General features: G+C 46.6%; 1 protein-coding gene across 2 annotated transcripts in view; it reads right to left on the reverse strand.

Moving 5' to 3' along the window:
* Positions 1 to 24931, reverse strand: part of nalcn (sodium leak channel, non-selective) — a 183908-nt gene that overhangs the window by 4598 nt on the left and 154379 nt on the right. For both annotated transcript variants that reach the window (XM_033023102.1, XM_033023101.1), the window contains 5 exons: positions 24791 to 24923; positions 10686 to 10801; positions 8057 to 8214; positions 7073 to 7223; positions 5311 to 5454 (listed from right to left, as the gene is read on the reverse strand). In XM_033023102.1, the coding sequence (XP_032878993.1) occupies positions 5311 to 5454; positions 7073 to 7223; positions 8057 to 8214; positions 10686 to 10801; positions 24791 to 24923 (702 nt within the window). The remainder of the gene's footprint in view (positions 1 to 5310; positions 5455 to 7072; positions 7224 to 8056; positions 8215 to 10685; positions 10802 to 24790; positions 24924 to 24931) is intronic.

Raw genomic sequence — 24931 nt, forward strand, 5'->3', positions numbered from 1 at the left:
TTAAACCAGCATCTGTATTGTGTTGTGTAAATGAACCGGATTTGATAAGGAAACTCGAGTTAAAGGAGCCATCAGGAGGTAGTGACCATAATATGATGTTTTAAACAACAATTTGAGAGGGAAAAGGGAAAATCGTAAGTGTCACTATTACATGTTGAACAAAGGGGACTATGGAGCCACGAGGGAGGAGCTGGCCAAAGTTGACTGGAAAGATACCCAAGCAGGGATGACAGTGGAACAACAATGGCAGATATTTCTGGGAATAATACAGAAGGTGCAGGATCAGTTCATTCCAAAGAGGAAGAAAGATTCCAAGGGGAGTAAGGGGCAACCGTGGCTGATAAGGGAAGTCAGGGACGGTAGTATAAAAATAAAAGAAAATAAGTATAACATAGCAAAGATGAGCGGGAAGCCAGAGGATTGGGAAACTTTTAAAGAGCAGCAGGAGATAAATAAAAAGGCAATACGGGGAGAAAAGATGAGATACGAAGGTAAGCTAGCCAAGAATATAAAGGAGGATAGTAAAAGCTTATTTAGGTTTGTGAATTAATTAAGGCCAAAGCTGGACCCTTGAAAAGTGAACCAGGTGAATTTATTATGGGGAACAAGGAAATGGCAGATGAGTTGAACAGGTACTTTGGATCCGCCTTCACTAAGGAAGACACAAACAATCTCCCTGATGTACTAGTGTCCAGAGGATCTAGGGTGACGGAGGAACTGAAGGAAATTCATATTAGGCAGGAAATGGTGTTGGGTAGACTGATGGGACTGAAGGCTGATAAATCCCCAGGGCCTGATGGTCTGCATCCCAGGGTACTTGAGGAAGTGGCTCTAGAAATCGTGGACGCATTGGTGATCATTTTCCAATGTTCTGTAGATTCAGGATCAGTTCCTGTGGATTGGAGGGTAGCTAATGTTATCCTACTTTTTAAGAAAGGTGGGAGAGAGAAAGGGAATTATAGACCAGTTAGCCTGACATCGGTGGTGGGGAAGATGCTGGGGTCAATTATAAAAGATGAAATAGCGGCACATTTGGATAGCAGAAGCAGGAACGGTCCGAGTCAGCATGGATTTACGGTGGGGGAAATCATCCTTGACAAATCTTTCGGAATTTTTTTGAGGATGTAGCTAGGAAAATGGATGAGGGAGAGCCAGTGAATGTAGTATAACTGGACTTTCAGAAAGCATTTGATAAGATTCCACATAGATTAGTTGGCAAAATAAGAGCACATGGTATTGGGGGTAGGGTACTGACATGGATAGAAAATTGGTTGGCAAACAGGAAACAAAGAGTAGGGATTAACGGGTTCCTTTCAGAATGGCAGGCAGTGAGTGGGCAGATGCATGGCAGATGTTGATAGAATAGAACGGCTGGGCTTGTATACCCTAGAATTTAGAAGGATGAGAGGAGATCTTACTGAAACATATAAGATTATTAAGGGTTTGGACACGCTAGAGGCAGGAAACATGTTCCCGATGTTGGGGGAGTCCAGAATCAGGGGCCACAGTTTAAGAATAAGGGGTAAGCCATTTGGAACGGGATGAGGAAAAACGTTTTCACACAGAGGGTTGTGAGTCTGTGGAATTCTCTGCCTCAGAAGGCATTGGAGGCCAATTCTCTCTATGCTTTCAAGAGAGAGTTGGATAGAGCTCTTAAAGATAGCGGAGTCAAGGGATATGGGGAGAAGGCAGAAACGGGGTACTGATTGTGGATGATCAGCCACAATCGGTGCTGGCTCGAAGGGCCAAATGGCCTACTCATGCACCTATTGTCTATTGTCTCGTGCATTTCCTTCCTACATACTGGGCATATTTAGGGCATACTGACAATACCAGGAAACTTCTATTGTAGAGCAACTTACACTGGCAAAATATCCCAAAGTGCAATAAAAAGAATTCACACCAAACCCTGACATATCACTGTATTACTCTTATTGTACTTGTATTGACTGCAATACATTTTTTATTCAGCTACAAAAAAAGGGGGTAGGGTATTGACATGGATAGAGCACTGGTTGGCAGACAGTAAGCAAAGAGTAGGAATTAACAGATCCTTTCCAGAATGGCAGGCAATGACTAGTGGAGTGCAGCAAGGCTCAGTGCTGGGACCCCAGTTATTTACAATATGTATTAACGATTTAGACGAGGGAATTAAATGTAACATCTCCAAGTTTGCGGATGACACAAAGCTGGGTGGCAGAGCGAGCTGCGAGGGGGATGCTATGAGGCTGCAGGGTGACTTCGATAAGTTGGGTGAGTGGCAGATGCATGGCAGATGCAGTATGATGTGGATAAATGTGAGGTTATCCAATTTGGTGGCAAGAACAGGTAGGCAGATTATTATCTGAATGGTGTCAGATTAGGAAAATGGGAGGTTCAGCAAGACCTGGGTGGTGCTTGTACATCAGTCACTGAAAGTAAGCATGCAGGTACAACAGAAGAAAGCTAATGGCATGTTGGCCTTCATTGAGAGAGGATTTGTGTTTAGGAGCAAGGAGGTCCCACTGCAGATGTACAGGGCCCCGGTGAGACCACATCTGCAGTATTGTGTGCAGTTTTGGTCTCTTAATTTGAGGAAGGACATTCTTGCTATTGAGGGAGTGCAATGTTGATTCGCCAGGTTCATTCCCTGGATGGCGGGACTGGCATATGAGGAAACAATGGAACGACTGGGCTTGTATCCACTGGAATTAGAGGGGATTAGAGGGGATCTTATAGAAACATATAAAATTCTTAAGGGATTGGAGGACGACAGATGGCGCAGTGGGCTAAGTGTTCGGCTGGCAACCGGAAGGTAGCCGGTTCGAATCCCGCTTGGAGTGCATACTGTCGTTGTGTCCTTGGGCAAGACACTTCACCCACCTTTGCCTGTGTGTGAATGTGTGTGAGTGATTGGTGGTGGTCGGAGGGGCCGTAGGCGCAGATTGGCAGCCACGCTTCCGTCAGTCTGCCCCAGGGCAGCTGTGGCTACAGAAGTAGCTTACCCCCACCGAGTGTGACTGAGGAGTGAATGAATAATGCGATGTAAAGCGCCTTGAGTATTAGAAAGGCGCTATATAAATCCCATTAGGAAAAATGTTCCCCATGTTGGGGGAATCCAGAACCAGGGGTCACAGTTTAAAAATAAGAGGTAGGCCATTTAGGACTGAAGTGAGGAAAAAAAACTTTTTCACCCAGAGAGTTGTGAATCGGTGGAATTCCTGGCCACAGAAGGCAGTGGAGACCAATTCACTGGATGTTTTCAAGAGTGTTACATTTAGCTCTTAGGGCTAATGGAATCAAGGGAGATGGGGTAAAAAACAGGAACGGGGTACTGATTTTGGATGATCAGCCATGATCATATTGAATGGTGGTGCTGGCTCAAAGGGCCAAATGGCATACTGCTGCACCTATTTTCTATGTTTCTTTGACAAGGAAACTGTAGTTCCTCAGTATCTGTGTGTTCGATTTAGTTTAGGGATATAGCGTGGAAATAGGTCCTTCAGCCCACGGAATCGTGGTGTCTCTTATATACTGCCACAGTGTAATCTACTATTCTTACTTTCTTGTATTCTTGTAGAAGTATTATTGTGCATATATATGGTGGGATTTTGTAGGCAACTGTATGCAAAAAAATAATTTCACTGTACCTAGGTACGTGACAATAATGTACCATTGGACTGAGTCCTCGCCAACGAACAATCGGCCATACTCTAATTCTAAGCTACACACCAGGGATAATTTATAGAAGCCAATTCAACTACAAACCTGCACGTCTTTGGAATGTGGGGACACACCGGAGTACATGGAGAAAACTCACTTGTTGACAGGGAGAATGCACAAACTCCGTACAGACAGCACCCGTAGTCAGGATCTAACCTGGGTCTCTGGTGCTGTGAGGCAGCAACTGGTCCGCAGCGCCACAATGCCACCATATGTGTGTGTTCGTACTGTGGGCAGCAGGGGCATGTGGTGTGTTTGTTTTGTTACAATAATCTAGACTATCTGCGATATTCAATCTGCACTGACAGCTGACTCAACATGCAAGTGTGTTCTCTTTTAACAAACCTTCACCTGTTTTGGTGATACGTACCCTTGTGAAGAGGTTAGCAGGATCCGAGTTCAGGTCTCTCTCAGTCTGCAATCAGGTGTGGTGCAGGTAGTGAAACACCAGCCAACCACCCCCAAGGTGTCTGTGCAAAGCTTCCACTCCCAATGGCCCATCCAGCAACTGAGTCAGTGTTGAGGATCCGGGAAGTTTGCAAAACCACTTGCATTCCACTTTCCAAAAATCTTTTAAGCTGACTCAAGATTCTTTTGGGCCCCATATTACTGCTCACTCTCTCTCCCTCCCACCAAGTTCAAGATTATGAAATGCCATCAATCGTACTGTCTGGATAGATTCCAAATATTGGAACATTATAGAAACTTTTGCTTTTTAATGATGTTTAAGTTACTGGGAGACAGGCCATCATGCACTTATGAAATGATTCAATGGTTTAGCACAGTTTTTGCTGAAGTCAATTTCAGTAATTTAAATATTGGTTGACCCAGTTTAAAATCTATATTTTTGATGAGAAACTCATTTCGGCTGAATTCATCAAACTGCCTCTGAAATTTAACGTGGAAAAATGTATAATGGAAATAATTGATTCTGGTCTGTTCTGCTGTGGTTCAGTGAAGATCTTATATATGAGATTCTGAAAATTAATTTTGGTAGAAGTTTGAAGTTTGTAAGCCAACAGTGTGTTTTCCTCCAACCTCGGCTCCTGCATTTGCAGCATTTGTGGCCTCCTCTACATCGGCAAGACCAAGCGCAGGCTGTGGGCCACTGTTTTGTAGAGCAATTGGACTTTGTCCACAATGGCCATTCTGAGTTCCCGGTTGTGTACCTTTTTAACTCCCCTTCCCCCACCTACCTGTCTGTCCTTGGCCTTATCTACTGTCAAGGTAAAGCCCAACGTAAACTAGATGAACAGCACTTCCTATTCTGCCCGAGTAGTCCACACGCAATGGTCCAAACAGTGAATTTACAATTTTCAAGTCTCCTGTGTACCCCCATTTTCTCTCTCCTACCAATTTTCTTCTGGTCCTCCCCATCCCCTGCCTCCATCCCCCATTTTTGTCTCCCATCACCTCCTGGTTCCACCTACAATCCACACACTTCACCTATTGGATGGATGGAATGGGTATAGAACCCCATCTAGTTCCAGCTGTCCTTCATCTCGGCTCAATGAGACATTCTATTAAGGGGCAACCAGGGATGGGTAATAAATAGCAGCATTAGCAGCTGCACGAATAACCCCCAAGTGAATACAGTGAACTACCCACCTCAGGCTGAGCGTCCTGGTTGCTGGCAAGCATCTCTTCGCTGGCTTGCGTTGTTTCGATGCTGGGAGGGATGAGGAACCTGCTGAGCTCCTGCTGCTGACTCTCCCGCAAACTGTGGATGATGCTGCACGACTGTTGCTGCTTCTGGAGATGAGGATTAAGAGTTGGTCAGCCAGGAAGATGGCCGTTCCCACAGAACGGCCCATGTGTTCAACAGCTGAGTGCTGGCAAAGTACGTAACCTCACACTTATCAGAATTAAACTTCAGCTGCCATTTCTCAGCCCATATCACCCTGCAGCTGTTGGGATGTTGGAAACACGGTAACAGGCTTGGGCACAGCAAGCTCCCACAGACAGTGGTGGGATCATTGTCAGAGGCGTTGGTGAAAAACAGGGATAACTCCGCAATCTCCTGCAACCAAACTGGTCTCTCCAGTGTGGGTGTGCCTCATAGTTGCACATCGAATGCTAATCCAAGCCTCTGCCCACCCTGGAACTTCTACTGAGCAGTTACATTCTCTCCAACGTTCTGGCCACCATTTATCCTCAACTAATCTCAGCAGAAGAAGAGTTGATGACTTCTTAGGGTGATGCCGAGGCTACAGAGTGATATCATTGTGTTGGTGAAATGGGCTGAGAAATGGCAGGTGGAGTTTAATTCTGATAAGTACGTGATGCTCTTTGGAGTACCAATGAGATCAGGACATACGCCATGAATGGTTTTGTTCCAAGGAGTATTGAGGAGCTGAGGCACCTTGGAACCCAATCCAAAGATTTTTGAAGTTGGCAGCACCGGTAGATAATGTGGTCAAGGCATACGGAATGCTACTCAGTGTTTTTCAGAACTAGAAAATAACGGCGTTAAGCTTTAGGAACATAATTACAGTTCTGTGTCACCACACTATAGGTAAGATGTGGTAACGCTGGAGAGGGTGTAGAGGAGATTCACCAGGACATTCCTGGGATGAGCTGGAGCGTTTCAGTTATGAGAAAAGGTTGGGTCTATTTTCCATGGAACCGAGGAGGTTAAAAGGGGGCTTGATTGAGGGATATAGAGTAGACTGCAGTACGTTTTCCCCACTGTCCCACTGAGGTGAATAAAACTAAGGGACATAGATATAGATAGGGTAAGGGGGAAGAGATTTAGAGGGGATCTGACCAAAAAGTGTTGAGCACTTGGAATACACTGCGGGAGAGAGTGGAAGAAGGGATTGATACAGATTAGTGGCCCGCAGGTCAGTCTTGGCGTGGTGGGTCAAATGTGCAGTCTCCATGTTGTATGCTGCCACACCTCTAAATGTCAAGTTGGTTCATTTGTTTTAAGGTGGTATGAGACATCCTGCAGGATTAATACAATTGCACATTTTTATCTTTCGCTACAGAAATGTGTCAGTCAGTGCCCACAATGAGAATTTGTAGCTTCAGCTGATGATTCACCTAACAGGAAATGCTGTGACAATATGCTGGAGACATTAACACTCTGTCATCTTAGTTCTGGAGAAAAGCATGAGCTGTTCCACCGCCTTCACAGATACCATCTCTCATTATCCCTGAAGATCTTACTTGCACCTTCTGTCCAATATCCCCTTTCATAATCTAAGGAACATTATTGGCCATAGTAATGTGAGTGGTCCAACCAAGGCTTAGTGTATAGTGGCTGCTGTTCGATTATTTCCTTTCACTGAGAGATAGGGATGTTTTATTGGGTGGGGGAGGGGGGGGGGGGGGCAGGGAGAGTCAGTGGAAGGAATGAATGACTTACTGCTCTGATGCGCTTCAAACATTTCTTCAGCCACATTCGAATTGTTTGTTTGGCCACCTCTTCCTCGATGGTGTATTCCAGCTGTTCCCTGGCCAGTAGTTCCTCCAGCTGCAGGCTTTTTCTGATATCCACTGATCTGTATGAAAGCATGCTGTTGCAGGGGACAAGGTAGACGGGCTCATTAGTCAGATAAATGGCTCCATCAAATATGAATAAACCCAGGGAAGATGATACTATTTGATGCAACAGGCAGTTTATATGGAAACTAAAAGTGAATTTTGAAGGACGGGTTGGTGTTTTGGGATCTTTCAAGGCCAATGTCTAAGCTGTTTCAAGACGGATAACGGATTTGAGAGTGTGTGAGAGGGAAAAGCTTCTCCCTTTTGGCAGATAGAATGGCAAGTGGTGAGAAAACGTTAAAATCTGAATCTTGATGTTGAGAGGGTGACACCAGAAAGCTCCTTCTCACACTCAGGCAGTGGGAGTCTAGAACTCACTCCTCTCAAAAAAACTGTTCAACTCCATGGTTCACAGGGAACCTTTAAACTGGATATTAATTAATTTTTATTATGGGTGTAGATGAAAGCCTACAGTCTAAAAATGAGGAGATCGAGTGTCAGAGGAGCCAAGGACCAAGTCATTTGACAGAACAATGTTGAGGGGCTGAAGGACCTCCTTCTGTTGGAATGAGGTGTGATTTGGAGGGGAACCAGCAGGTGGTGGTGTTCCATTGCCCCTGAAGCTCTTGTCCTTGGTGATAGAGCTGGTGGGTTTGGGAGGTACTGTAGGAGTCACCAAGGTGAGCAACCGCAGTGTATTTTGTCAATGGTTATTCAATCAAAACCCGTGAATGATTTTGCTGATCTTCACTGGGTTATTCCTTAACTTTCCCCTTCCAAGAATAAAAAGCCTGGGCTGCCTACACTCTTACGACTTAAATGGATGGACACCGTTGTGTTGCAAGTTAGAGCAGTCTTCCTTTACCTGAGGACATCATGAAATGTGACATCTCCGCCGTTGTGCAGCCTCTCCATCTCGTAGCACATGTGCTTGAACAACAGCTTGTCCTTCTCCAGGTCCACTTCCAGCCGCCCACGCAACAGTCGGAGCAGGAACTTGATGCGGGAGGTTGGGATAGCTCCCTGGAGCAAGGTACAAGCAGCCAGGTCACCACTAGCTCAGACAACTTGAACCAGAATGTTTACAAATTTAGTTTCGTTGAGAGATACAACGTGGAAACAGGCCCTTTGGCCCACCGAGTCCCCGCCACCCAACTATCACCTGTACACTGGTTCTACCCTACACATTAGGAGCAATTTACCGAAGCCAATTAACGGACAAACCTGCACGTCTTTGGAGTTTGGGAGGAAACCGGAGGACCCAGAGAAAACTCACAGGGAAAACGTACAAACTCCGCAAATACAGTCAGGATCTAATCCAGTCTCTGGGGCTGTAAGGCAGCAACTCTACCAACTGTACCACTGGGCCGCCCATTGCTTCGCTTTATCCTCTACATCTGTAACACCACCTCTCCTCCTCCTACCATAGCTTATCTCCTGCAAAAATCCTTGACTACGCCTCTGACCATCTCCAGACTATTATACCGACACACAGTGTGACAAGTTCGACGTCCCCAACAACTCTCACCAATTTCTACAGATGTGCTGTAGAAACTATTTTGTCGGAATGCATCACAGCATGGTTTGGGAACAGCTCCATCCAAGACCGCTAGAAATTACAGAGAGTTGTGGTGTAGCCCAGACCATCATGCAAACTAACCTCCCTTCCATTGACTCCATCTACACTTTACGTTGCCTTGGCAAGGCCACTAGCAAAATCAAGGACCAGTCTCACCCCAGTTACTTTTTCTTCTCCCCTCTGGCAACAGTAATTTGAAAACTCATATCTCCAGATTCAGGGAGTGTCTTCTCAACTGTTATCAGGCAAACTGAACAGTTCTCACACCAGCTAGAATAGGCCAGCTACCATTTACTTAATTGGAGTCCTTTAAACCATCTTTAATTGAACATTATTGGCTTTTACCTTGCACTAAATCAGGGGTCGGCAACCTACGGCCCCCAGGCCGAATCCGGCCCCTAACCCAAAATCATCCGGCCCGCAACCGTATTTTATTTCCCTTAATCTTCCGGCCCACAGACTTCCGTCATCTCCGGTACCTGGAAGGTGATCTGGCTGTACCGCATCCTGCGCAAATCGACCGGCACGGCCACGCACCTTCTGTGTCTGGGCTTCACTGTCGGGATCGGGGTTGTCAGTAGGTCGGGGACGAGTGAGTATGATATTTGAGCCCGGGTGGCGTTCTCGAAGGGGCGGGATCTACGTGAACACGTGATTTGATGCCTGCCATCCAGGGCGGGATGGGGGCAGGATCCATGTGTTCACGTGATAGATGTGGCCCGCCATCCGCTCACAGACATATGTCCTGGCCACTTGGCAGAAAAGGTTGCTGACCCCTGCACTAAATGTTGTACCCTTTACCCTGTGTCTGTACACCGTGGACATCTTTGTGTGTAATCATGTATAGTCTTTTCGCTGACTGGATACCACACAACAAAAAGCTTCATTGTGCCTCGGTACACGTGACAATAATAAACAAAGACAAACTAAAGTAAAAGTGACACGGTGGTATAGCGGATAGAGTTGCTGCCTCACAGCGGCAGAGATCCGGGTTTGACCTCCTGTTTTTGCTACCAGTAATCTGCCTTCCTGTTTTTGATACCTCACATTTATCCGCATTAAACTTCATCTGCCATGCATCTGCCCACTCCCCCAACCTGTCCAAGTCACACTGCATTCTCATAACATCTTCCTCACAGTTCACACTGCCGCCCAGCTTTGTGTCATCTGCAAATATGCTAATGTTACTTTGAATCCCTTCATCCAAATCATTGATGTATATTGTAAATAGCTGCTGTCCCAGCATCGAGTCTTGCGGTACCACACTAATCACTGCCTGCCATTCTGAAAGGGACCCGTTAATCCCTACTCTTTGTTTCCTGTCTGCCAACCACTTCTCTATCCATGTCAGCACTCTACCCCCAATACCATGTGCCCTAATTTTGCCCACTAATCTCCTATGTGGGATCTTATCAAATGCTTTCTGAAAGTCCATTTCTGGTTTCCTTCCACAACCCAAAGAAGTGGCGGTAGGTTGATTGGCTGCTGTAAGTAATCCCTGCTTTGTAGGATGATGACGGAAACTGGAGAGAGTTGATGGAAATGTGGGGAGTATAGGTTACAGTAAAAAAACAGTTGGGAATGGGATCGATCTGACAACTAGGATAGGCTCAGTGGGCTGATTGACTTTCCACCTGCCTTGTTCCACCCTCTGCCACTGTGGGCATCACCTATGTGAGCACAGAACAGCGTGGCTACTGCACCGTGTTTTGGCGGCACCTACAAGTTTCTACTTCCAAGTTTCACAAACTAAATATTATTTAATCTTCCTACCATCTCATTATAGCTCCCTATAAATTCTGCTCCATCTCAACATTACTCTTTTTGTTCCATATCTTGAAGACTACATCAACATTCGTGTTCCCAGGTACTTTAATCATTCCCTCCCATGGCTCTGGTGTAATTGGTCACGTACCTCTCTCTTGTCATCAACCATGTTCCAAATGATTTGGAAGTGGCGAAGATCATTGTAACTCAGGAGCTGATCCTCCTCAGTGGAATAAAATAGCGAGAAGTTTTCCACAATGATTGCTGACAGGCAGAAGTGCAAAAAAAGGTTCATTAACTACAGTTTAGCAAAACGAATCCTTTGAACCTAATGCTTTCCTCCGATGGTCCCTCACATGGTGTGGTGTCAGCTTTAGCTCAGTGGATCACACTCTCTTTCCTGAACGAGGAGATCATGGGTCCTATTCTAGATAAGCATGCAGTGCTGGGGGAGTGGAGGGGCAATCTTTCATATCAGATTTGAAAAGCTCAAAGGCAAAAGATTCAATTTTGTGATTTGGAATAGACCTTCGGCCCAACTAGTCCATGTCCAGCAAGATGCCCCATCTAAGCTAAACTATATGCCCACATTTGGCCCCTATCTCTCCCAGGTGTTCTGCACAAGCTTCGCCACACAATCAACATCACAAAGCTGATAAAACACTTGCATTATCACAATGCAATTCGTAGGAGCTTGCTACATACAGATTGCTTCTTTCTCTCTGTTATCAGCCTCTCATAAGCTAGGGTGTAGTCCCAATCTTCCAGCCTACCTCGTTGGGCACATTGGCATTTTTCTCTGTAACTGTAACCTTTCATGTTACAGTTGTACAAGACGCTGGTGAGACTACATTTAGCGTACTGTCTTAAGTTTTGGTCACCCTGCTATAGGAAGGATGTCATTGAGCTGGAAAGAGTGCAAATAAGATTTTTGAAGCTGTTGCCAGGACTTGAAGGACTGAGCTCTAGGAAGAGGTTGGACATGCTAGGGCTTTGGAACACAGGAAGATCACACTAAGGGGTGATCTTATAGCGGTGTATTAAATCATGAAGGCAACAGACAGGGTGAATGTACATATTAGGGGAATCAAAACCCACAGGTTTAAGGTGAGTTGAGCAAGATATAATAGGAATGTGAGGCACAACATTGTCACTCAGAGGGTGGTGGGTATATGGAACGAGATGGCAGAGAGGGTACTGGAGGCAGATACTAATAACAACATTTAAAAGACATTTGGACAGGGTTAAGGGCCTGTCCCACTAACACGACTTTTCAGCGACTGTCTTCGACCTTCAAGCTCAAGGGCACTCGCCTGAAAAACCTCGAGCTGTATCGACCGTCAGCGATAAAACCACGAGCTGGATCGACCGTCAACACACACACACACACAAACATATCAAAAAGGCGGGGGCCAGGGAAAGCGGAGGAGCGCTGTCTGAAATTCACACCCGTGAGGAACAGGAGGTAAAAGACGGCTGCACAGTGTACGGTAAGTCCTTTAGAGAGCGGGGAGGGGGGAGAGAGGGGGAGAGAAGGGGAGAGAAGGGGGGGGGGGGGGGAGAAGGAGTGAGACACTTTTAAGAAGCCAGACCACTTTTAATAAAGTTTAACGGGCATTTAACATTACCGGTTGGTTTTCCTAGGTCCTGAAAACTCCAATGAGCCCGGTCAGCAAAAGAGGCCGTGCGTATGCGGGAACTTCCCTCGAGCTTGAAGGAGAGTTCCAGTGACCTCTTAGGACCTCCTAGGACCACGTGTCGACCACGCTACGAGTTTGAGTCGAGAGCAAACTCTTCTAAACTTGTAAATTAGGTTGCCGCAGTGGGACAGGCCCTTTATGGGTAGGAATGGTTCAGATGGACGAGCCAAATGCGGGCAAATGGGACTAGCACTAAAGCAACAAGTGAAGGAAGAACTCGACAGGTTAGAACGGAATGGAGTACTCGTGAAGACAGACCAGAGTAACTGGGCAACGCCAATTGTGGCCGTACCCAAGGCCGACAAAACTGTTCGACTATGTGGTGACGACAAAGTCACAATCAACCAAGTCGTTGATGACGAACAATATCCGTTACCAACCTCGCAAGATCTGTACGCAGAACTTAGCGGAGCAAGAGTCTTCACTAAACTGGATTTGTCTCACGCTTACGCCCAACTCAATGTCGACAAGGAAAGTCAGCAGTACTTAACTATCAACACACATAAGGGCTTGTATTCATATACAAAGCTGCCCTATGGTGTGAAATCCTCCCCGAAAATGTTCCAGTCTGTCAAGGATGAAATGTTACAAGGCATTCCGCACTGTGTGTGCAACCAGGATAACCTACTGATATTCACAGAGGGCATGGTAGAACATCTGGAAATCCTTGAGCAAGTTCTCACACGACTGGACTGCCACAATGTCAACCTACGACCAAGTAAATGTGCATTTGCGCAGTCAGAGGTGGTCTACCTCGGACTCAAGGTAGATGCCAACGAACTTTGCCCTGTGAAGGCGAAAGTGGAAGCAATAGTAAATGCTCCAAAACCCTACAATGTTTCAGAGCTACGATCATTCCTTGGGATGGTGCAGTTCTATGCACGATTCCTTCCAGATTTAGTAACTGTGCTAAAGCCACTACATCATCTGCTACAAAAATATGTGAAATGGACGTGGGGAAAGGAACAGCAACGTGCATTTGATATCTGCAAAGAAAACTTGACAAGTGACAAACTCCTTGTTCACCGCGATACGACATGCGAGATGAAACTTGCTTGTGATGCTTCAAGTTATGGTATAGGTGTAATGATCTGCCACGTAATGAATGACGGGCAGGAAAATCCTATTGCTTTTGCATCCCGCACCCTATCACGGAGTGAACACAATTATGCACAAATAGAAAAGGAAGCACTCAGCATTGTGTTCGGAATCAAGAAATTCCATCAGTTTCTTCTCGGCAGGCCATTCACCCTAGTGACTGATCACAAGCCACTACTAGTGATACTTGGTCCCAAGTAAGCTATACCTTCCAGGGCGGATTCAAGAATGCAGCGCTGGGCAATTTTGCTGTCCCAGTATGACTACAAGGTGGAGTTCAGAAGCTCCAAGTGCAACACAGTTGCAGATGCGTTGTCCCGGTTACCCCATGAGAACTCTGACGTAGGAAGTGAGAACTCAATCAACACACTGCAAGTTGGAGATGAAGACTTTCCAGTGACTGCAATAGAAATTGCAGCAGAAACAAAGAAAGACAATGTGCTGAAGTTGGTCTATGAACAGACATTGAACGGTTGGACTGAAATCAATAGTGGAGTGAACTCAGAGCTGAAGCCTTTCCAGAAATATCATGTGAGCAGGGATGCATTAAGTGGGATTACAGAGTGGTTGAACCAGAGTCTTTGAGGAACAAAATTATGAATGAACTTCATGCCGAACATCCTGGCATAGTAAGCATGAAGTCAATTGCCAGGAATTTTGTGTATTGGCCTGGTATTGACAGTGACATCGAGTCACTGGTGAGCAAATGACTGCCAAAATTGCCGGAGTAAACCACCAAAAACACCACTGCAACCCTTGTCATGGCCAAGTAGACCTTTTCAGAGAGTTCATGTAGATCTTTGTGAAAAGGGTAATGATCATTTTCTGGTACTAGTACATAGTCAATCCAAATGGATTCAGGTTAAACATATGGGGTCAAGCACTACTACTGAGTGTAGCATAGATGAGTTGAGATCAATTTTTGCTTGCCATTGTTTCTGAGAACGGGCCTCAATTTTGTTCAGAACAGTTCAAAGAGTTCATGCAGCGGAATGGTGTAAAACACACACTTGTTCCCCCATACCATCCAGCCTCCAACGGGGCAGCGGAAAGATCTGTTAGAGTTGTCAAAGATGCTCTCAAGAATCAGGTTTTGCAGGGTAGCTCAAAGCTCAGCATGAAACATCATTTGGCTAGTTTCTTGCTGAAATACAGAACCACACATCACACAAAAGGTTACTCACCTGCAGAACGGAAGAGAAGGCTAAGAATATGCCTAAGTCCAGTTCTACCCAATTTGGCCTTGAGAGTTGAGCAAAAACAGTTGTCAAAAACACCATTTTGACTCCCACAAATAGGAGAGGTATTCAAGCCAGATGGTAGACAAAAGTGCTGGAGAAACTCAGCGGGTGCAGCAGCATCTATGGAGCGAAGGAAATAGGCGACGTTTCGGGCCAAAACCCTTCTTCAGACTGAAGAAGGGTTTCGGCCCGAAACGTCGCCTATTTCCTTCGCTCCATAGATGCTGCTGCACTCGCTGAGTTTCCCCAGCAATTTTGTGTACCTTCGATCTTCCAGCATCTGCAGTTCCCTTTTGAACCCTTCTTCAGACTGCTTCTTTGTAGGGTACGTTGAACAATCCTTGTTCGAGGCGTACCAGGGCCCCATCCCCGACCTCTACCTCTGTTACATCGACGATTGCTTTGGTGCCACCTCCTGCACCCACACACAACTGACTGACTTCATCCGCTTTAAATCTCTTCAAGCCAGATGAACAGGCTTGTGTTCTCAGTCCTCCCAACAAGTCCAGTCGAGCCAAACGGGTTGTTGGGAAAATAGTGGAAGTGTGTGGAACAAAAAGATACTTAGTTGAAGTTGGAGATAGGGTCAAAAGTGTTCATGTTGATCAAATGATTCCAGCCAGAGATGAACCAAAAACTGAGCATGAAGCCCTACTCCGTAAGTTTTAATCTCTTCCCTGTACGGGGACCCGACCTTTTCCCTGTCGGGTCTCCGGTGTCGTTGGACCTAACATCGTGGAGCCAGCGGTGGCCTCCAACTGGAACCAACCTGAAGGCTCCAGTCGCGGAGCCTGCGGACTCGCCATCGCAGAGCTGGCCGGCTTCGGAGCGGGGAGAGCTGTGGTGGCGTGTGGCTGCCTTTGGTTTGGAAATGCAAACGCTGTGTTGCCTAATTAAAGTTGCCTTGCCTAATTACAGTTGCCTTGCCTAATTACAGTTGCCTTGCCTAATTAAATTTGCCTTGCCTACTATATAATTAAAAGTCTAATCTGGACCACTTTCTGTTTTTCACTTTATATTGATTTTAGAAAGAACGCTACCACGTACAGTGGTGATTTTTGGCCATCTTACTCAGTCCCCCTCCGCTCATCAGGTGCCGAGGATTTTTCCCATTGATTAAAAATAAAAGAGTTATTAGTGTTTAAAAAAATATTGAGATTTACTCTACTCTCTACTCTCAATCATGCCATGAAGGCCACGCCCCTTCTGGTGGGAGGGACTATAAAACCCAGAAGTGTGGGCGTGGCTCAGTCTCTGCAAGATGGAGGAGGGAGAGGTCACGACTCTCTGTCTTTAGTGGCCTTGCACCAGGGTGGGAGATTGCAACCTTCACGAGGTCCGCCCTGTTTCAACGAATGCAATCAACCTGGCGTGCACAATCAAGTAAGATCAAATAGAACAAGTTGTCCTACAACTTTAGGCTGTGCACACCATATGCAAGAAGAAGAAGTGGCCTTGCACCCTGCTTGAAATGGTATGAAACTGTACTTGAATTTGGTGGCCTTGCACGCTGCTTGAAGTGGTAAGAAACTGCACTTGAATTTGGTGGCCTTGCACCCTGCTTGAAATGGAATTCCAAGGAATAGCCGTGAGTCAACTGCCTGCCCACCAGCCGTGAGTGAGTGATCTGCCAGCACAATAGGCTTGAGTGACTGAGCCGCCAGACAAGAATCCATTCGGCCCACAATGTGCATACTAGCTCTCTGGAAACCAGTCCCTTCAGCCCACAACACCCATACTAGCGCTCCAGAAAGCCACCCCCCCCCCCCCCCCCCCCCCCCCCCCCCCCCCCCCCGATATTGGAATTGGTGGAGAGGTGGAATATTGCGTTGGGGGACCAGCCCTCCCGTGTGATGCTGGGACCGAACGGGTCCCACTTAGTCTGCTTATAACATATAGTTATAAGGATTTTGGTTATAGTGGACGAAATCTGTAGATACCAAGGCATCCGTTCATATTGGGAACAAAGGATCGAGTTTGTTGTTTCACTGAGTGACCACTGGCTGGTTTGAGTCTCTGGCTGTGTTTAAAGTATTATGTATTTGTGTCCATTACTGTTTATTGTGTGTCTTGTTTAGTGTATGTTTATTGACTTCTATTTCCAGTACTGTACACATGTACCCCCTTCCCTCGATGATAGTGGACATCAGTAATAACGTAATCTATTCCTCCCCCTATGGTCCGTTATAATGAGGGTTATCTGTAATACAACAACTACCCTGTGAAGTGTTTTTATTCACAGGACCGACTTTTTAATAGAGTCTCTAATCAATCCCACTCTCTCGATCTTTCCCTGCTGCCTTGGAGATTAGTATTTAAACCTCTTTAAAACTGCTCTTGAATCTCTTTCCAACACCATTTCATGCAGCGCATCCCACATCACTGCAACTAGCTGTTAGGAAACATCAGTTCCTCTCTTCCCAGCTTCTTCAATCGATCCCCCTTCACTCTGTGTTTTCTGGGCACCCATCCTCGTGCACTTGGAATGAATTTCTCCTGACTTGCTCCATCAAAACCCCTCCAGGTTTTGAATGCCTCCATTCAACCTTCTATGCTGTGTGGTGAATGAATGACCCTGGCTTCTCTGTTCACTCCACATAAACAAACTGTGGTTGAAATCAAGTTGTAAATATTTCACAACCGTCAACTCTGGATCATGATAGCACTGGCTAGTCTGCATGATGCTATCCACCAGCTGAAAAACAACCACCCAGACGGCGTGTTTTTAATAGCAGGAGACTTCAATCACGCCAAGCTGAAGACTGTAATGCCAACATTTCACCAGTTTATTGATTTTCCGACCAGAGGAAACAATATCTTGGACCAGGTCTACTGCAACATTGCCAAGGGCTACAAAGCGTCCCCCTGCCCCCATCTTGACCGATCCGATCACATCAGTCTGTACTTAACACCTGCATATAGACCCCTCATTGCAAGGACAAAGCCAACAGTTCGCACCATCATGGTCTGGCCAGAAGGAGCCATGGACAGGCTACAGAACTGCTTTGAGTACACTGATTGGGACATCTTTAAACAGGCTGCCACTCACAACAACCACACAGACCTCAACACCTACACCTCATCAGTATTGGATTACATCACCTTCTGTATGAACAGTGTCACCACACAGAGGACAATACTGACACTCCCCAACCATAAGCCATGGATGAATGGCGCTGTAACTGGTCTGCTGAAGGCCCGAGATGCAGCTTTCCACTCAGGTGATGCAGAGGCCTACAGAACAGCAAGGTCCAGTCTGAGGAAGGGCATCAGGGAAGCAAAGCACCGCTACACGAAGCGTATCGAGGAGCATTTTAACAGCTCAGACTCTCGACGCGTGTGGCAGGGCATCAGAACCATCACCGGCTACAACAGCTCCACACACGCACAAAGCTCATCCCTCCCTGACGACCTGAACTGTTTTTTTGCCAGGTTTGATTGCGCCGACAGCAGTGACAACATACGGGCACAGCAGGGACCCTCACCACCGGTGCTGACTCTGAGCCCCCACGACGTGAGACGGACCCTGCAGCACATCAACTCCAACAAGGCCACCGGACCTGACGGAGTACCAGGGCGGGTTCTGAAGCACTGCGCAGGGGAGCTGACTGCGGTGCTCACGGACCTGTTTAACACCTCCCTGCTGCAGGCCTCCGTCCCCACATGCCTCAAGACACCCACAATCATCCCTGTGCCAAAACAATCAGCCATCAGGTCCCTCAACGACTATCGGCCAGTGGCGCTGACACCGGTGGTGATGAAGTGCTTCGAACGTCTGGTACTGGGACACTTGAAGAACAGCATCCCCCCCTCCTTAGACCACCGCCAATTTGCCTATAGGGCAAACAGGTCGACGGAGGACGCAATGTCACTGGCCCTCCACTCCACCCTGACACACCTTGACCAGCGGGACAGTTATGTGCGGATGCTATTCATAGATTATAGCTCCGCCTTTAACACCATCCCCCCCCATAAACTAGTCACCAAGCTGGACCACCTGGGCCTCAACACACACCTGAGCTGCTGGGTCCTGGACTTTCTCACCGGCCGACCACAGACTGTGCGCATGGGGAGGCAGGTCTCGTCCAGCATCACCCTGAACATCGGTGCACCACAGGGCTGTGTGTTGAGCCCCTTCCTCTTCTCCCTCTACACTCTCGACTGCAAACCCACCCACGAGGCCAACACCATATTAAAGTTTGCAGATGACACCATCGTGGTAGGCAGGATCACGAGTAACAACGAGGCCGCCTACAGGACAGAGGTAGAGAACCTGGTGAGCTGGAGCCGTGAGAACAACCTGATCCTCAACGCAGCAAAAACAAAGGAGATGATCCTGGACTTCAGGAGGAGACTGAAGACCTTTGTCCATCAGCCCATCACCATTAACGGCGAGACAGTGGAGGCTGTGCAGAACATCAGGTACCTCGGGGTCAACATCAGCCACAACCTGACCTGGACCGTCAACATCATGGCGACGGCCAAGAAAGGACTTCAAAGGCTTCACTTCCTGAGGTGCTTGAAGAGGGCACGTCTCCCACAACAGCTGCTGGTGAGCTTCTACAGGTCAGCCATCGAGTCAGTTCTCACATACTGCATCACAGTATGGTACTCTGGCTGCACCGCAGAGAACAGGAAAGCTCTCCAACGCGTCATTAAGACTGCTGAGAGGATCACTGGCACCCAGCTCCCCAGTCTGGAGGACATCTACTGGACCCGCTGCATCCGGAGGGTCAAGGACATCATTAGAGACAGCACACACCCTGGACACTGCCTCTTCACCCTCCTGCCCTCAGGAAGACGATACAGGACACTGAGCGCCCGCACGACAAGACTAAAAAACAGCTTCTACCATAGAGCTGTGACACTACTGAACTCTATCCCCCTCCCACACTGATTCCCCCCCTCTCTCTCACACACCCGCCCATACTCCTATATGTTTATAGTCTAATTTTTTCAATAGTTCTTTTTTAAACATATTTTTCTACTCATATTCCTGTGCAGCTGGAGGACTGCTCCAACAAAATGTCGTTGTCTTGTACAATGACAATAAAGATTATTATTATTATTATTATTATTATTATTATTATTATTATTATTATTATTATTATTATTATTATTATTATTATTATTATTGATATTCTGGACAGATGAGAGTAAATTCCTTCTGCTGAACATTTCTAAACTGACAACATTATTTAGTAGAAGAAACTCTATGTTATTAGCCTCGATGCTACAGTAAATGCTGTGAGGATATGAACCTCAATCAATGCTAAATGAACGTTCTGATGGTAGATGTGGGGAAAATAAAATATTATTGATCTTATAGACTTAACTTCTCTGTAGAATCCCATGTTCATGTTTGCCCCCATTTAGTGATTGACAGCAAAGAAAAACAAATGATTTTTAATATGGTTGCAAACAATCTCAACTTTATATCCAAGCAGATCGGCTAAATCCCTGATCAGTCAGGTTTGATAATCGGAGTTAGCACCAGTGATTTTATGTACAAAATGTATATGTAACTATCCTCCCTCTCAATTTTTCTGGGCAATTCACCCTGCTTTTGTAGGATGAAATTACTGTAGTTTCTGAATCCTCTGCTCCGCCAATGCACTACTTTCTCATTAAATCACTTTGTTTGCTGTACAATCACCAATTTTCCCAGTAACTCGCTCTTCTCCCCTCTCCCATCAGACAAGAGATACAGAAGTGTGAAAACGCACGCCTCCAAATTCATGGACAGTTTCTTCCCAGCTGTTATCAGGCAACTGAACCATTCTATCAACAACTAGAGAGCGGTCCTGAGCTGCTATCTACCTCATTGGAGACCTTGGGACTATCTTTCATTGGACTTTACTGGACATTATCTTGCACTAAACATTATTCCATTATCATGTATCTGTACACTGTGGATGGCTCAATTGTAATCATGTATTGTTTTTCCGCTGACTGGCTAGCACGTAACAAAAGCTTTTCACTGTACCTCGTTACAGGTCCCAATAGACTAAACTAACTTGTTAATTTGGCATTGTAAGCAGTCTGAGCTCAGAACAAATGCTTTTTTTCCTTTTTGTAGACACTTCTCTCACTAGAAAAGTTGCACATTTTCCCCACAACTATTGATGTTCTGAGGGTACTTTATAGCAAATGAAATACTTTTAAAGTGCAGGCACTGATGTGACATGGGCTACATGGCAAATTGTGCAGAATTGTGACAATTGCCAAATCATTTATTTTTGTGATTTTGGTTGTCAGGGACCACACGTACAGGGGGCTCCAATCCTTCACTATCTTGAGTGTAGCAAATATTAACCAAGGCACAGAAGCGTTATCGAGCATGGAAGGAGATATTAGGGCAGTGGACCAAAGTTTGCACAAAGATGTCAGTTTTAAGCAGTTTAGTAGTGTAGACAATCGCACAAGTGAGAGGCAGAGCGAGAGACAGAGTGAGAGAGACACAGAGAGAGAGAGAGAGAGAGAGAGCAAGACAGAGAAAGAGAGGGAGAAAGAGGGGGAGAGAGATAGAGACAGAGACATAGACAGATAGACAGTGAGGTAGAAGCACTGGAAACAAAGAGGCCCGGTCTGTGTGAAGTGGGCCTGTGTGCACTGGGCCCTGCTGACATCTGGTTACTGTCAGCAAGGGAGCATAGCTGATACAGATTTTTACTGAGATGGCTGAAAGCCCTGAGAACATCCTACTATCCCTGACCCAGAGGAAAACAGATAAGGATATTGCGATGTGCATAAACATTTTGGGGCACTGTGTGCCAGAGATAGTCAGGTAAATTGTACAAGCCAAACTCTGATAATTAAAGGTCATTGGCTCAGGTGATTTTGAAAGTTAGCAGGCATTTAAAGGAATTAAAAGAAAGGAGTGTGTACAAGGTAAGTAATGAACCTATGAGCAAACAATTGTCTACAAAATCAAAGCCATGGCTAGGACATATGCAAGGAAATGTATAAAAAGCTCACAGGATAATTGACAGCAATAAATCGGAGTTCAACAGTTGCAGAAGACCCTGCGTTGCCGTAATGTTTAAATACGAGTGGTGGGTTTTGGAAGTGGTGAACTAACTGAAGAATTGTGTAACTAAAGAGTTAAATGAGTCTATTTAAAAATATGCGGTGAATCTTTGACTTGCATGAAGTAATTACAATTAATGAAGTATGGTTATTCGGCAAAGTCATTGTCTGATTTGTTTTATCGTGTGCTACATTTAATTGGCAATAGCAGAAGGGTGTAGAGGGATTGATTCCAGAGCTCAGGCTCAGACAGCTGAAGGCTGCTGCTGATGGAGTGATTAGAGAATCAGGAGGAGGCCTGTACTGGTGAATTAACAATAAGAGAGGCCTCAGGCAAAATCTGAAAATGAATGAATTGCACAGGGGTCCAAGGAAAGCAATACAACCTTCTTTACACTAGTGAGGCTGCATTTGTTGTATTGTGTTCAGTTTTGGTCACCCCCCCCCTGCTTTAGGAAGGATGTTGTTAAGGTGGAAAGAGTGTAGAGAAGTTTTGGGAATGTTGCCAGGGCTCAAGGGTCTGAGCTATAGGGAGAGGTTGGGCAGGCTAGGATTTTAATCCTTGGATCGCAGGAAGCTGAGGGGTGAATTTATAGAGGTGTCTAAAATCATGAGGGGAATAGATAGAGTGAATGTATAGAGTAGTTTTATTCAGGGTAGAGGAATCAAGCACCAGACAGAGGATTAAGGTGAGAGGGGAAAGATTTAATAGGAACCCTCCTCTCAGAGGGTGGTGGGTATATGGAACGAGCTGCCAGAGGATGTAGTTGGATCAGGTGCTATAACAGCATTTTAAACACACTTGGACAGGAAGGTTTAGAGGGATGAGCCAACACATCACGAGTGTCGCCAGGGGGAAGGAACTTTGGACCACTGCAACACGCCGTTCAGGAAGGGTTACCAGGCCGTTTCTCTCCCTCCTTTTGGAAAACCTGACCACGCTGCCATTTTCCTGCTGCCGGAGTATAAACAACGGATAGTACGGGAAGCGGCAGTGATGAGGGACGTAAAGCGGTGGTCTGACCATTCAGAGGCCATGCTGCAAGATGCACTGAGCGATGTCGATTGGAATATGTTCCAAGCGAGTTCCAGAGACGTCAGTGAGTCCGCGGAAGCGGTCACAGGCTTCATTGCAACAATAGCCGACAACATCGTCCCCACGGTAAGGGTCAGCATCTTTCCTAATCAAAATACCTGGGTGGACAGGTCCGGTCGTGTGGCCTTGAATGCTCGCACCGCTGCTTACAACTCTGGCCTGGCATCCGGCAATATAGATGACTACAAGGCAGAGTCCTACAGACTGAGAAGGGCGGTGAAGGACGCAAAAAGGAGGTACAGGGACAGGATGGAGTCGCATATGGAACAGGTGGGCACCAGATGCCTTTGGCAGAGGCTACGGACTATAACTAACTACAGGAGCAGCCCCCTCCTCAACCGGGAGTGCCGGCACCTCCCTAGCTGATGACCTAAACTCTTTTTATGCATGATTCAAGACGGGCAGCATCACCCCTAGCTCGCCGGCTAACAACAACACCGCCAGCGCGCTGACTAGTGAGGCTGGAGAGAGGTCCACCGCTGGGGATGTGCACACATTCTCGGTGACCGAGCACGACGTGAGGACCCGCTGCAGTTCGCATACCGTCCGAACAGATCCACGGACGATGCGGTCTCCCAGGTTCTGCACACCGCTCTCTCTCACCCTAACACCTAGAAGGGGGGCTATGTGAGGATGCTGTTCATTGATTTCAGTTCAGCTTTCAATACCATAGTCCCCACCAGACTTGCTGAGAAGCTGCTGGAACTGGGGCTGAACACTCCCTTGTGTGCCTGGGTCCTGGACTTTCTCATGGCCAGGCCCCAGGTGGTCAAGATGGGGAGACATACCTTCAACCTCCTCACCCTGAACACAGGATCCCCCCAGGGTTGCGTCCTTAGCCCCCTACTGTACTCCCTGTACACACATGACAGTGTGGCCAGGTTCAGCTCCAGCTCCATAATCAAGTTTGCTGATGACACTGTGGTGGTGGGCCTGATCTCCGATAACGATGAGAAGGCCTACTGGGAGGAGGTGGCTGATCTGGCACTCTGGTGTCAGGACAACAGCCTCCTCTTGAATGTCACAAAAACTAAGGAGCTGATTGTGGACTTTAGAAGGGCTCAACAACCGAGGACGTACACGCCACTGGAGATAAATGCGGCTACTGTGGATAGGGTGAGCTGCTTTAAATACCTGGGAGTCCACATCACAGAGGATCTGACATGGACAACACACACTGCCGCACTGGTGAGTAAGGCAAGGCAGCGCCTTTACCACCTCAGGCAATTACCACCTGAGGAAATTCAGTCTCTCTGAGGATCCCTCAGTGTTTCTACTCTGGGGCTGTAGAAAGCATCTTGTCCGGCAACATCACGATCTGGTTGGGGAACAGCTCTGCCCAGGACAGGAAGGCTCTGCAGAGGGTAGTGCATTTGGCTGAACGCACTATGGGAATTACACTCACCCCCCTGCAGGACCTATACACCAGGAGGTGCAGATCCAGAGCCAGCAACATTATGGGGGACCCCTACCACCCCAGCAACGGACTGTTCCAGCTGCTACGGTCAGGCAAACGTCTCCGCTGTCATGCCGTGAAAACAGAGAGGATGAGACGGAGTTTCTTCCCACAGGCCATCAGGACTGTAAACTCTTATCTCACCAGGGACTAATTTACTAATTTACTGTTGTGTTGTGTCTTTAAACATTTTTCCTAAAATGTAAATACTGGTTCTGTTCTGTTGTTTTTTTTTGCACAATCCACAGGCATTGCCACATTCATGTCGTTGTACATCTTGTATGTGTATGTGACAAATAAAGTTGACTTGGCTTGACTTGGATATGGGGCAAAAGTGGACAAATGGGGCATCTTGACTGGCATAGGCAAATGAGGCTGAAGGACCCTCTTCCATGCTGTATGATTCTACGACTGACCCCATCCACCACTCGACAGCCAATACGGCAGTGATCTTGGTTTTGTAAGATAATCCTCACTTGGACACGGGTTCTGATATGTACGTTGCGGCATGTTAACAGCACACATTCCCCTCACGCTGTGAGAAGTGTCTGACTACCCCTGTAATGGCAAACTCCAGCAACATCAGGGTGTATCGCTTCACCAACTATTTCACCTGATTTAATGCCAACTTACCAACAAGAAGGTTGAGCATTATATATGCAATGATGACATAAAAAGAACAGAAATACATCAGGGCTCCAGCATAGTTTCCACAGTCCGTCTCCCAGTAATTCTCATCGTTGGGAGTGCAGAAAGGTGGCTGGACCTGTGGGG

This window comes from Amblyraja radiata, chromosome 6 (genome assembly GCF_010909765.2).
Source record: "Amblyraja radiata isolate CabotCenter1 chromosome 6, sAmbRad1.1.pri, whole genome shotgun sequence".
In the NCBI taxonomy this organism is placed as follows: Eukaryota; Metazoa; Chordata; class Chondrichthyes; order Rajiformes; family Rajidae; genus Amblyraja; species Amblyraja radiata.